Source organism: Pararge aegeria, chromosome 26, assembly GCF_905163445.1.
Source record: "Pararge aegeria chromosome 26, ilParAegt1.1, whole genome shotgun sequence".
NCBI lineage: Eukaryota > Metazoa > Arthropoda > Insecta > Lepidoptera > Nymphalidae > Pararge > Pararge aegeria.
This window is the reverse complement of record NC_053205.1, coordinates 2,015,324-2,029,186: the sequence shown is the minus strand read 5'-3', so window position 1 is coordinate 2,029,186 and position 13,863 is coordinate 2,015,324. Positions and strand designations below refer to the sequence as shown.

Here is a 13,863-nt window from a genome sequence, read left to right as displayed (position 1 = left end):
AAACAGATCTTCGGCAATATACCCTCTACGCACGTTTCGCTCCGAAACCGGAGCATCATCAGGAGATGTTGACTTTACAATGAATAATTGTTAAGTAACAACAAAAAATTATAAATTACACCACACAGATTCTCCTGCTTTTCGCGGAGTATAGCAAATTAAGCTTAATTTTGATAATATATCATGGATTTCCGCAAAGTAACGCCTGCTTCTATCCAATACATATTTTTTTTTTTTCTTATTGTACTGGAATTTAGTTTGGAAATAAAACAAGTAATCCTTATAGACTTTCAATAGGTGCCCACTGTCTTTTTCGTGGGGCATCTCCGGCGTATAAACTGTGTTTTAATGACCCCGTAGCTTTTTAATTAGTCTATTTTTTGTTGTTTATCTATATTTATGTGATAATCATTTCAATCAATAGCTTTATTGCTACACGAAATAAGTAGCATTATTTATTATACTAACTTTCATTTAATGTGCATTTTTTAGAAATGATGAATAAACACTTTTGTAATCGCTAATCTATACTTATAATATTTCTTATAAAATGTCTAACTTTCTCTTTAGGATGTATATACAAACTAAGGGAAATTGCTTCACACTGAGACTTATAATTAGACCACTCTTCCAGAGTTATGAAGCGTAGACTTGAACAAAAGAATAAATTTCGCCATCAGGTTCACTATTTTGTTAGAAGTACTTGTTTTTTTAACTATATTTCAACCATGACAAGGCATACATCAAAGGAAAAAGTGCATGAGTAATTTGTGTTGCAATGCCAAACATGTCTATGCCATGTAATTCATTTAAATCACTCCATTCTTAGCCCAGATGGTTACATAGACTAAATTCAGGTCACGAGTCACGTTATTGAGCAATTAAGATTCCAAAATATTGTGTAAAAGAGAATCAGGGCCCTATGCCCTGATAAGATATGAACAAGATTTATAATCAATATTTTTGTAGTCTTAGTTGTAGCGAGTTATTATCGAGAGGTAAAAATTTATTTCTTTATGTGACATATTTACGACCGCAATTGTAATAATGAGATTTTAAATTAAACATCACAAACCTACCAGATACTCTAAGAACCGGAGAAACATTATAAGCGTCACCAAAAAATCTATTTTCCTCTTTTCCTATTTTAACTGATTCAGAAAATTACCTGTGTCTTAATATTGAAATAAATAATTGAATTACAATACACACATCGCCATCCAGCCCCAAAGTAAGCGTAGCTTGTGTTCTGGGTACTAAGGCGACTGACGAATAAAAAAAAAAATCAAAATTCATTTGTTTCAAGTAGGTAATATAAGCACTTTTGAAACGTCAAGTCTGTCAGTTTGTAGTGATTCGACCACCGGTTCGGAAGGCAGATTCTACCGAGAAGAAGCCGGCAAGAAACTCAGCAGTTGCTCTTTTCCAACATCAACAATTTACATTTTGCATTTTAACATTAATTTTTCTATCTTGTGAGAGCTGAAAGCGGAGCCGGATGCTTCCAAGCAACCTTGTCATTAAAAAATTCATCAATTGTATAGTAACCTCGCTGTAATAAATGTGTTTTAACAAATTCTTTAAACTTGTGCATTGGCAGGTCCAATATTTTTATAAATATGTAATATACATAAATACTTATAATATACAGATAAACACCTAGACACTATGAGTAAGTTATATACACTTAAAACGATTTCCATTTCTATTCACCCCTCGATATGCTTTTCAAGTCGGTCAACAAATACTCCCTAGGCATCGTAAGGAAAGTCTAGTTTCGATGCGCAACCGCGACGCAAGTATCCGAGAATGGCGGCCAAGTTATTTTCGCGATGACACAACCAGTAGGTGGACACTTTCACTCGCTATTCTGCAATGTATCTATATATCTATACTGATATTATAAAGACGAAAGACATATTTGTTTGTTTGTAATAGACTAGGTGTTGCCCACGTTTTTTATTACTTACTCGACCACAGTGGCCTGCATATAGTTTATGATAAAAAAGTTTATTATTAATTTACTGTGAGATGGTGCTAACAAAAAAAAAAACTGTAGCCGTCACAGGACGCCTGGCAGATGTAAAACATCGAAATTATTTTGTACAAGTAATAGGCATAAAAGTACAGATTATGACAGGAACTAAATATGACATTATAAAAAAATACACTATTACGAATTTTCTCCAGAAAATGATGACTTTATTATATATTTATTTTCTTCATATACAAAATGTTTTAATTCAAAATATTTATTAAATAGGTGACAACTCAAGTATTTTCATCAACGTAAAGTACGTATATTCTATCATACAGCGTGGCGAAGCGTCGCCTCGGCCTGTGTCGCCACGCCAAAATCAGGTTTACCCTCCGCCTATAGATGTTTCACATCAAAAATTACTCAGCTAAGTTTGTTGTGGGCTTCTTCTTAGACCAGGGCGCGTTTGGAACCCTCGTAGCTTTAGGTTTAAGTTAGTATCCCCTTAAAATTATGTAAACATATATGTATGAACGCTTCATAAGTGCCTGTGATAGGCGTACATGAATAAAGAAATTTGGAATTTTTGACCAGGGTAGGCATAAAGCAAGGAGTTATATGAAGAAATTGGGGTAGGCAGTGCTTTTACGAATGCATGAAGTGCACGCCACTGCTCGACCACCATTTAATTGTAAACTTTACTTAACACTGGGACTTCAATAGGCTGAGAAGGATATGATTTTTGGGTAAAAAGGTACTTTCGAATAGAACTAAAACAAACTAAATCTAGAAACATTATCAAATATATTTATTTATATAACATGAAAATTATGATCGTATATTGTTAGGTCGGCCGCACATTAACTGCTTTTGCTTGAGACGCTCGGATTTGTGATAAGAATCGTTCTACAATTATGATGAGTTCATTTCAATTACAAAATATTATTACTATTTATTTTTATTTCATTTAACTCTTTATTTGTACACCACTATGAAGTAAGGAAAATAGAAGAACAATATAAATACAAAGACGCAAGCAGAATACAAAAGTCGGCCTTATCGAAAATATATTTTCTTTATTCAACTAAAAATTGCCCTTGGCGGATTTCCTTTACAAGGTCTATCTTATCATGTGAAATAGTTATTGAAGTTATACTTCTTTTGGCGCGTTAAGGAAAAATCAACAATTTAGTTTTTCGACGAAAGGTTTGACAGTTGACTTTCAATAATTCAAACAATACCTTTTTTCTATTTTTGTGTCGTTTTTTCTATAAACGTAGAATAAGACGAAAGATAAAATTTCTGACAATATTTTTATCTTGTTACGCCAAAGAGTTATAACTTCTTACGCGTGTAAATAAGTACACACACTTTTTTTTTAACACACGTATCTTTTAGTGATAAGGCCGCCTTTGCACCCTAGCACTAAGTACTATTACTGTTTTCCTTGAGTTTTTCCTATTGTGTTGTGTGTTGCAATAACGTTTTCTATTCTATTCTATGTACACATGTAACCATGTTGTCACTAACGAAATGAGTACAGAGAACGGACAAAAAAAAACTGCGTGCGTGTAACCTTAACGCGAGATTGAAGTAAAACTTTTATTCTCCGCCATTTCATTTAATATTCACTATTTCATTTTATATTCTATTCATTATTATCACTTTCACATTCGTTACATAGAATAATTGGGAGTAGAAAATTGAAGGTTAGATCAGCACATGTCAATATAACCTGGTCATTGATTATAGAATGTCGCAATCGTCAGAAAATTTATTAATAATTTACACATTACAAAAGTATTAAATAAACAAGTATATTTAGAGATTTCAAAAAAACTTTGAAATTTAAAATATTTTTTTTAAAAACTGTTTTAATTTTTTTACTGTCTAAGTTTGAAAATATTGTAAATAAATAATCCTAATTGATTATAACATTTGCCACTAGCTGGCGTATAAGTCAAGAAGCGTGGAGTATATGACATATACTTACGACCAATCCAAATTATTATTTTTAAATAATGGAAACTGCACGGACGTCTGACGTAAGCGTTACTTCCGTCAGCAAAAAATCCGAGTTACTCGGAAGAATTTACAAATTTGTTGTTGATTCTCCCAAATTGTTCTATTTAAGATCTGTTTGTATATTTGTATATTTACTGCGATCGCCAACCCGTCGGCCCGGCCGTTGCGCTTCCAATAATTTTAAATGGCAATGTGAGATGGTGATAACAAAAAAAAACCAGCTAAATCTGTTGTCGGCTTCTAAGACCAGGACGCGTTTGGTACACACGTAGCTTTAGTTTTATGTTTACGAATATGGTTATCGCCATCATCTCACTAGCGTGTAATTCTCATGTAATGTACGCATCGAGAGTGCCACCTATGTACTTGCATAACGATATTTTTGCGTCATGACTTTTTTTTAGGCCATTGATGATATACATATTAATTTTATAAAAGAGTAATAGTGTCTATTTATTTATTTATTTATTTATTTATTTATTTATTTATTTATTTATTTATTTATTTAAGGGACAATCAACAGGTTACAACAACAACTCTTAAAAACTAAACAAAAAATGAAATAACATATAAATGTAATATTGTAGACCCACTTAAAGACTGCCACAACTTGCAAATAAAAACTATATTGTCAGTTAGAAGGAGAAAAAACGATTAAGAGAGACATAAGCTAGCTAAACTAACACAAAAAGGAGTAAAGGAAAAAAATAAAAAAAATAATAATAACTAAGTTTAAACAGTACCACCGTATTGCGATAGGAAGTGGTCCTTTAGTTTTTTTTTAAATATAGGAAGACTATCCCCTATTATGTCTATGTCAAGCACTTTATTAATGCTGTTATACAAAGTTAACAACCTATTAATAGGCGCTGAGACCCCCAGATTATATAAATGGCAATATAACATGTGTCTTTAATAGACACATGTTCAACCTAAAGCTGCGGGACACAGATCTATGTAGACTCTGTAAGGAGGCTGCGGAGACGCCGCTGCATTTGATCTTTTCCTGCCCCGCGCTGATGCATAAAAGCAGCACTCTTTTGGGGAAGCACATAATGCAACCAGAGGATGCTAAATTTCTTCCAGCAAGGAAAGTGCTGCTTTTCCTGAAGGCGACCAACGCTTGCTGGGAGATCTAGACAGCGGCGTCACAATAGATCGTAGCCGGTCGACGTGACACCAGGGACCAGACGAACCTGAGCCGCAAGCAGAAGAAGAAGAAAGAAGAAGAAGAATAGTGTCTTGTTGAGCAACTGGTTGCTCAGCGACAGTCGCCAATGTGTGGCCGGCCTTAGACACTACTTAAAGCTGATAGTCCATGGGGTCGTACAGTTCCGACAGCAAGCGATAAATGTAGGACGGTGAGCTACCTCCACTGAAACAAGGAAAATATATATATATATTTTTTAAATATATAGACAAGTGCTTGACTGCAATCACACCTGATGGTAAATGATGATGCAGCCTGAGATGAAGCGCGCTTGCCTAGAAGATGCCTATTCACTCTTGACTATTTTTCCGATTATTCAAAACTAAATAGCCAAGATACAACTTCGTATTCACATTCGGGGGGCCGAGTTCGAATCCCAGCACGCATTCGGTGAGTGTGCTCAGGAACTTCACAATCTTGTTCCTCCTTCCCCGTTCTACAGCGGGACACCGTGTGCGGTGGCATCCTTATGTGGTTGATATTCCATCAACACGCACGGAACGTTTTTGACGTGACAACGTCTTATAAATTGGTTTGCCGGTTGACACTTCAAGAAACTGCGTTACGCTCCGCTCACGTTATGCGCTCACAATGAGAGCGAGTGAGAGGCACGCGTCCCTTCCACTCGGGCATGGTTAGCCCGCCTAAGAGCGAGAGAGACAGACATAAAAAGTGAAAGGCACGCGTCCCTTTGTAGTAAACGCTGTTTCATTGTACGCAAATGTATTGCAAGTTATTGTATGTATATTTGTATATAAATACGTATGTATGTGAAAAGGTAAAAATAAAATTTTGTTAATATGAAATTCAGTGCGAGATTCTTTGTATAAATTAATGTTTTAAATATAATTCTTTGTATAAATAAATGTTTTAAATTGTTACTATTATTTCATCCGTCTTCCTACTATACGAATGAATATTCACATTAAAATTATTTTACCACTCAAAGTCGTTGTCACGTAAAACTTTCGCCCGTATACCGACTTTACAGGCAACCAATTTTTTGTTTTTTATCCACGTTTCTGATACGTGCCGCTAAGATGTGGAACGCCCTGCCGGCAACTGTGTTTCCTGCCACGTATAATTTGAGTACCTTCAAGGCTAGAGTGAATAGGCTTTTTCTAGGCAAGCGTGCTCCATCATAGACCTGATCGTTGCTTTGGGCATGATTGTCGTCAAACGCTGGCCTATCGTTAATAAAAAATAAAAAAAAATCTCTAACTTTTCTGAGTTATGTGCGTTTTTAGCAATTAAAATATCACTTGGTTCAAAATTGAAAAATTCATTTATTTCAAGTAGGCCTAATTAATAAGCACTTTTGAAACGTCAAGTCTGTCTGTTTGTAGTGACTCTACCACCGGTTCGGAAGGCAGATTCAACTGAGAAGAGCCGGCAAGAAACTCAGCAGATTGCTCTTTTCCAACATCATTTTAACGTTTCAACAGTGAAAGAAAATATCGTGAGGAAACCTGCATGCCATAGAGTTCTCTATAATGTCCTCAAAGGTGTGTGGAGCCCACCAATCCGCACTGGGCCAGCGTGGTGGACTACGGTCTTAACCCCTTCTCATTGTGGGAGGACCCGTGCCATATAGTGGGTCGGTAATGGGTCGATATGATTTTGAATTATTCGAAGTTCATTTACTTCCAGCAGGACTGGATAATATAATCAATTCTGAGACGACAAGTCAAGTTTTGACTTCCGACTGGCGCAGTGGGCAGCGATCCTGCAGTCCAAGGCCGTGGGTTCGATTCCCACAGCTGGAAAATGTATGTATATATAAAGCCCACAGCTGGTAAATGTATGGAAATTTATGTATATATAATTCATAAAAATATTCATCAGTCATCTTGGTACCCATAACACAAGCTACGCTTACTTTGGGGCTAGATGGCGATGTGTGTATTGTCTTATATTTATTTATTTATTTATTTATTTTAAGTCAGTCCGTTTGTAGTGACTCTACCACCGGTTCGGAAGGCAGATTCTACAAGAAGAAGATGGCAAGACACTACATTTTTTTCATTCCATTATTTAGTATGGCAGTTATATTTCTAATAAAATATATTTCTAATCGGTTGTTACGCGACATCGTACCGGAACACTATACGGCCGAAGCATCCCACCAGAAAGACCAGAGAAAATTCAGAAATAATAAACTCAATTATTATCGTGCCTTTAGCATTTCTACAGTGAAACGTAGACCAGAGGGTCCTCCGGCGAGGACTCGGACCTCCGCTCAGTTGGACGTTAATCTGAGTGTTGGTGGACTTTTGGACTAATCATTGTTTAGTCCGAACGCCCCCGTGACCGTGGTAAGGATCCACGTCCGGATGACGTCAGAAATGGGGGCCCTCGTCTTCGCCGGTGAAGACGCTGTGTTGGTTGTGTGTGTGTGTGTGTGTGTGTGTGTGTGTGTGTGTGTGTGTGTGTTGTTGGGACTCGTTGTCTGCAGCGATAACTAACAGATTGGTGATGAAGAGGGTGATGTGGTCGTGAGGAACCAAGTCGTACTGGGGGCAGATCACTCGTGCGACCGCGCTCTCGAAACTCCTGAGAACACAATGAAAAAAACATTATTTATAACAAAAAACAACCCCCGACACTAAATCATTCTCTAAATATGGAGTACATTATACTACTAGTCAAGCCCTTAATATATAATCCTATCCTATCCTATGCTATATTATAAATGTCAATGTAAGTTTGTTTGTTACGCATTCACGCAAAAACTACTTAACCGATTCTAATGAAACTTTGTACACATTTTCTTGGAGGTATAAAAAGTAACACTTTTTAATACTTTTATTTTGGATACTGAATTACTTTTTCTTTTTGGATACTTTTATTAAAATATATATAGATATATATATATATAGGTCTCATATATGACTATAGGTGTAGATTATGTAGCAGTACGCTGCCTCCTTGGATGAAATTTGTCAGTCAGTCTGTCAGTTAGTAAGTCAGTCAGTCATTGAGTGAGTGAGTGAGTCAGTCAGTCAGTCAGTCAGTCAGTAATTACTACTACTAATTGCTACTCTTGCTACGTGGTTAATCCGGCACTGGGGGGAGTACTATACTCACATGTACGGCAGCGCCTTATGCGCAGGCGCAAGTGCGCTGAAGTGCTGGCGGTCGCAAGCGTGCAAGGGAGAAAGCTTGTATAGCGGAGACAGCACGATCACCTGTCGCCAATCAAAAATAAGACATAAGTGCCATATACGGACATAAACCAATTTGACGGCCAATTGGCGCAGTTTGCAGCAAACCTGCTTTCTGAGTGGGTCAGAGGCCGTGGGTTCGATTCCCACAATTGGAAAATGTTTGTGTGATGAGCATGAATGTTTGTCAGTGTCTGGGTGTTTATATGTATATTCTATGTATTTATGTATATTATTCATAAAAAAAATATTCATCAGTCGTCTTAGTACCCAAAACACAAGCTACGCTTACTTTGGGGCTAGATGGCGGTGTGTGTATTGTCTTAGTATATTTATTTATTATTTATTATTTAACAATTAGTCGTATGTGCCATATACGGACATAAATTAGTCATATCTGCAGATCGTGTGAGAATAGTACATAAATCCTTTATTAATTTATTTGGTATTTATGACCCATCACTACACACTACACTATAACGTAAATAGAATGATTAAAAACTAAACTAAATAAAAAAAAAATATCAAAAAATATTGTTAGGTTGTGGATATATTGAAATAACTTATAGAGCCAAATTAAAAATTCACAACCGTTTATTTTTAATTGTAACAACAAACATTATTTTAGCTACATTACTTTTTTTTATAGCCGTAGACAAGAGAGCAAAAAACATAGACAAAACAAAGTAAGTAAAACTAATGAAACGCCGACTATGAACAAAGATGTGATTAGTAACTGGATCTATACTTAGATGTTTTATTGTTCAAGTAATAAACATAAATTAATACGCGATATAAAAAAAAAAAAAATTCTTTGTGGGGATAGGTATAAGTATGCTTTTGTAACGTGACATTCGTTACGCTAAATCACACAGTGTTTTTAAGACTCAAAATTCAAAAAAATTCAAAATTCAAAATTCATTTATTTCAAGTAGGCCTAATATAAGCACTTTTGAAACGTCAAGTCTGTCTGTTTGTAGTGATTCTACCACCGGTTCGGAAGGCAGTTTCTACCGAGAAGAAGCCGGCAAGAAACTCAGCAGTTGCTCTTTTCCAACATCAACAATTTACATTTTGTATTTTAACATTCATTTTTCTATCTTGTGAGAGCTGAAAGCGGAGCCGGATGCTTCCAAGCAACCTTGTCATTAAAAAATTCATCAATTGTATAGTAACCTCGCTCTAATAAATGTGTTTTAACAAATTCTTTAAACTTGTGCATTGGCAGGTCCAAAATCACCTTAGGAATCATATTATAAAAGCGTATACTCAATCCCACAAATGACTCGTCTCAAGAATTATTATTTAACACTAAGTTTGATTATTATATTCACATTTACTTTCTGTCCCGATAACATTATTATATATAGTTTTAATATTAGTTATTTTACCATATAGTATTTTATTTCATTTTATATATGTACTGTTTTTGTAATTTTTGTAATTATTAATATGTATGTATATTCTTAGAGTTTTGCGCACCGCTATAAGGATTCGTATGTGAGCCAATTCCACATAATGGTTGCCTGGAAGAAATCACTATAAGCGATAAGGCCGCCTTTGTTACACAAATTTAATTGTACCTTTGTTATTTTTGTCTCTTTTATTTTTTTTTTCTTGTGTGCAATAAAGTATTTTCGATTTGATTTGATTTGATGATACCGAAGGTAATATTAGATCTACCTTTACGCAAGTTTAAACAATATATTAAAACACATTTATTGGATAGAATCAGGCGTTACTTTGCGGAAATCCATGATATATTATGAAAATGCAATCAATGAAAGAAAATAATTTCATCCATACTTCGACGTTATACATCTAGTGACTGTCAAACCACCATATTTCTTTTATACCATTTGTTTTTTTTCTTTTTACAATAACAATCCAACGCGTTCACGTGAGAAACCCACATTTTGAGAAATCTCACGTGGGATTGGGGGATGGGGGAGGGTGTTGCATATAATCTCACGACATCTACTCACACACGGCGGAAGTGTAACTTCTTAAAAGTAGCCTACGGGAGATTGAGGTGGATGTAGAGTATCAGAACTCAAATGTAATGTTTATTATTTAGTTTCAAAATTTAAAAAAATGTATAATGTTTTCTATCTCACTCTGTTCTATATATTTATGTGTTTGTTTCTTTATCTAGATATTATTCGGTTTCCTTGGTAACTTAAATACGAAACAAAATGTGTAATGTATTCTATCGCATTCCCTCCCATACATGTGTCGTCTATAAATCTGTCTCATTCTAGATCGTGAAGCATTGCTTTACATTGAGTTTAAAATCACAACGGTTCTAATTTCCCTTCAATAATTATTATAACACAAAGCAATAAAATATAACTCCGTAGTGCAGTGCGTGCGCGGTTTTGTTTTTTTTTTAACTTTAGTTTTTGGCATAATTTTAAAATTAATTTATCAAGGAGATGAAAACATTGACACAAATAAAAAATTAACAACAATCAACACACTTATGACGGCCGACTGGCGCAGTGGGCAGCGACCCTGCTTTCTGAGTCCAAGGCCGTGGGTTCGATTCCCACAACTGGAAAATGTTTGTGTGATGAGCATAAGTGTTTTTCAGTGTCTGGGTGTTTATATGTATTTTCTAAGTATTTATGTATATATAATTCATTAAAATATTCATCAGTCATCTTAGTACCCATAACACAAGCTACGCTTACTTTGGGGCTAGGTGGCGATGTGTGTATTGTCGTAGTATATTTATTATTTATTTATAATTATTTATTTACTTATACTAAAACTTACTAATACGCAGGCGTGAACACATGCATTAAACACATGTATTCTATCTCATTCTCTCGCAGGCTGAATCCTACACATTGTTGTATTTGTGTCTCTTACCTGTCGTTTTTTCCGTTGCATCCGGTTTGAAATCGCAACGATTCTAAAGAAGTTTCACTTCAAAACACCTCAAGTAATTTATGGACGCCCCTAAACAGACACTCCAATTTTATTATATATTCTCACGGAAACCGCCCGGTGGGCCGCGGCCGTAGTGACAGCGAGGAGACCCGCGGACGCCAGCGCAGCCCCGCCCGACAATGCGCCTAGGGCTCCGACCACCACCTGCACATATCAACATCATTATTGGGTTAAAAAGTCAGCGGCACTGAGATAAGGTAAGAAAACTCCTATTATAATATTAAGGATTACATCTTCTATCTATATAATATATATAAAAGAGAAAGTGTGTGTGTATGTTCCGTATAGGCTCACGAAACGGCTAGACCGATTTCAATGAAACTTTCAGGGAATCTCAAGGTAAAGTTTGGTGACGATCGGAGCACTCCTATTTTTGAACTGTCAAACTGTCAAATACAGCTTTCATTTACTATGATGATATTCTATTGTCGGGTGTACATGGGTGTAGATAATGATTTTCACCCGCTCGAGAAGAGAATAGAAGAGAATGAATACGGAGAGAAATAAATGATTTAATATATTATGAGACATAATTAAAAATTTAATGAATGAATGAATACACTTTTATTGTACACCAAAGAAAAAAAAAAGTAGTTACAAAGATATAAATACATATAAAGAGAGTACAATTGGCGGCCTTATCGCTACATAGCGATTTCTTCCAGGCAACCAATGGCGTAAAAGGAAAAAACATAGAAAAGAGGTAGGTGGTGCAATAAATAAGATTTAAAATTATACAAATATATAAATAAAATATAATTTAATGATGTAAGTTTATTGTTTAGATAATAAAAAGCAAAATCTAGCCCGGTGAAGCGGGCTTGGTACGCTATAAAAAAGCTCGGGTGCGAAGTGCTCTAACTTCATAGCTGAACATTAACTAGACTGTGAGATGGTGATAACAAAAAAAAACCTATTGGATAGAAGCAGGCGTTACTTTGCGGAAATCCATAATATATTATGAAAATAAAGCTTAATTTACAATAGTCCGCGAAAAGCAGGAGAATCTGTATGGTGTAATTTATAATTTCTTCAATCCTTATACTCCACACCGAACAGATGTTCGGCAATGTACCCTCTACGCACGTTTCGCTCCGAAACCGGAGCATCCTCTGGTGATGTTGACTTTACAATGAATAATTGTTAAGTCCGCCAACCAAAAACAAAATGCATTTTTACTGTCGGGAAAAAAAAATAAAAAAAGAATTAAAAAAAGTGCAAAAAGTTCTAAGGAACGTGAGAATTATTATCAGAGAATTTAATGCACGTCAAAAAAAAAATTTAGTTCGATTTAGTTTCACTTCTACAGTGTGTGACTTGCACACACACACACACACACCTTTTTTATTTATCTTACCTTGTTGACTCTCGGCATCAGAGCCCCGACGGCAGCGCTACTGATGACTGTCACAGACACGCCCGCGGTCGCCAGCCGTGACGCCATCGCATGACACTGACGGACAAACGATACAAACATTTTGACATAACAACATATAATATCACAACAACAACTTATATCACATACCGTACTACGTTATCACAATAATAGTTTTAAGTGACAATGTGAGATGGTGATAACAAAAAAAAAACAACCGGCTAAGTTTGTTGTTGGCTTCCTTGTAGACCAGGGCGCGTTTGGAACCCTCGTAGCTTTAGTTTTAAGTTGACGAATTCAGTTATCGCCATCAGCTCACTTCTATGCCATATTTTACATGTAATGTACGCATCAAAAGTGCCATATATGTGCCTATTTGAATAAAGAAATATTTGACTTTGACTTTGACTTTAATAATAGGAAACCCAACTTAAATCTCTAACTCTATTAAAAATGACTAATTGGACACTTTCTCTTTCCCTCTCATCAAAAAACCTATCTTTATTTTCTTTATTTCCTACCTACCCGTCTTTTGGGGTTTGCAAATTTATGAACAAAAGTTCGACCTCTGACTACCGTCGCACGCGCACGTGACAACAAAAAAACATGGTCGTACAAGTTACAAAAATCATATAAACTAATATCGTTTCGCATAACGCCTGCTTGAATATTGTGGTAGTGAATTAATTGTGTGTATTACACGGTAGCGTGAGTTGATTCCATTTAAGCCAGATTTGTCCTCCACGAGTTTTCCTGATCTTTAAACATCTTGCCTAGAAGACGCCTATTCACTCTTGATTTGAAGGTACCCAGATTATAGGTGTCGGGGAAGACGGAAGACGGGAGGGCATTCCAGGCCTTTGCGGTGCGGATCAGAAAGCAAGCAAAACGCTTCCGTACGTGTTGATGGTATTTCAACAACGTAACGATGCAGATTCTTTCGGTGCCTCGCAGTTCTATGGTAGAAACGAGATGGTACAACCAATATCTCCTATCAATACAGTCCACTTTCTTTAAAATATTACAGCTCTGAAAACGCTTTATTTCCACCAATTATCATGATATTTTATTAACCCGGCTAAGTTTGTTGCGGGCTCTTCTTAGACCAGGGCGCGTTTGGAACCCTCGTAGCTTTAGGTTTCAGTTGGCGAACGAA

The 13,863-nt window shown here is 35.9% G+C and overlaps 1 protein-coding gene across 1 annotated transcript in view; it reads right to left on the bottom strand.

Moving 5' to 3' along the window:
* LOC120635088 overlaps positions 1–13,863 on the bottom strand; it is a 105,325-nt gene that overhangs the window by 83,259 nt on the left and 8,203 nt on the right. Inside the window, 6 exon segments of the mRNA XM_039906001.1 lie at positions 4,518–4,541; positions 5,258–5,378; positions 7,680–7,766; positions 8,301–8,401; positions 11,378–11,476; positions 12,690–12,785. Coding sequence (XP_039761935.1) covers positions 4,518–4,541; positions 5,258–5,378; positions 7,680–7,766; positions 8,301–8,401; positions 11,378–11,476; positions 12,690–12,785 — 528 coding nt within the window.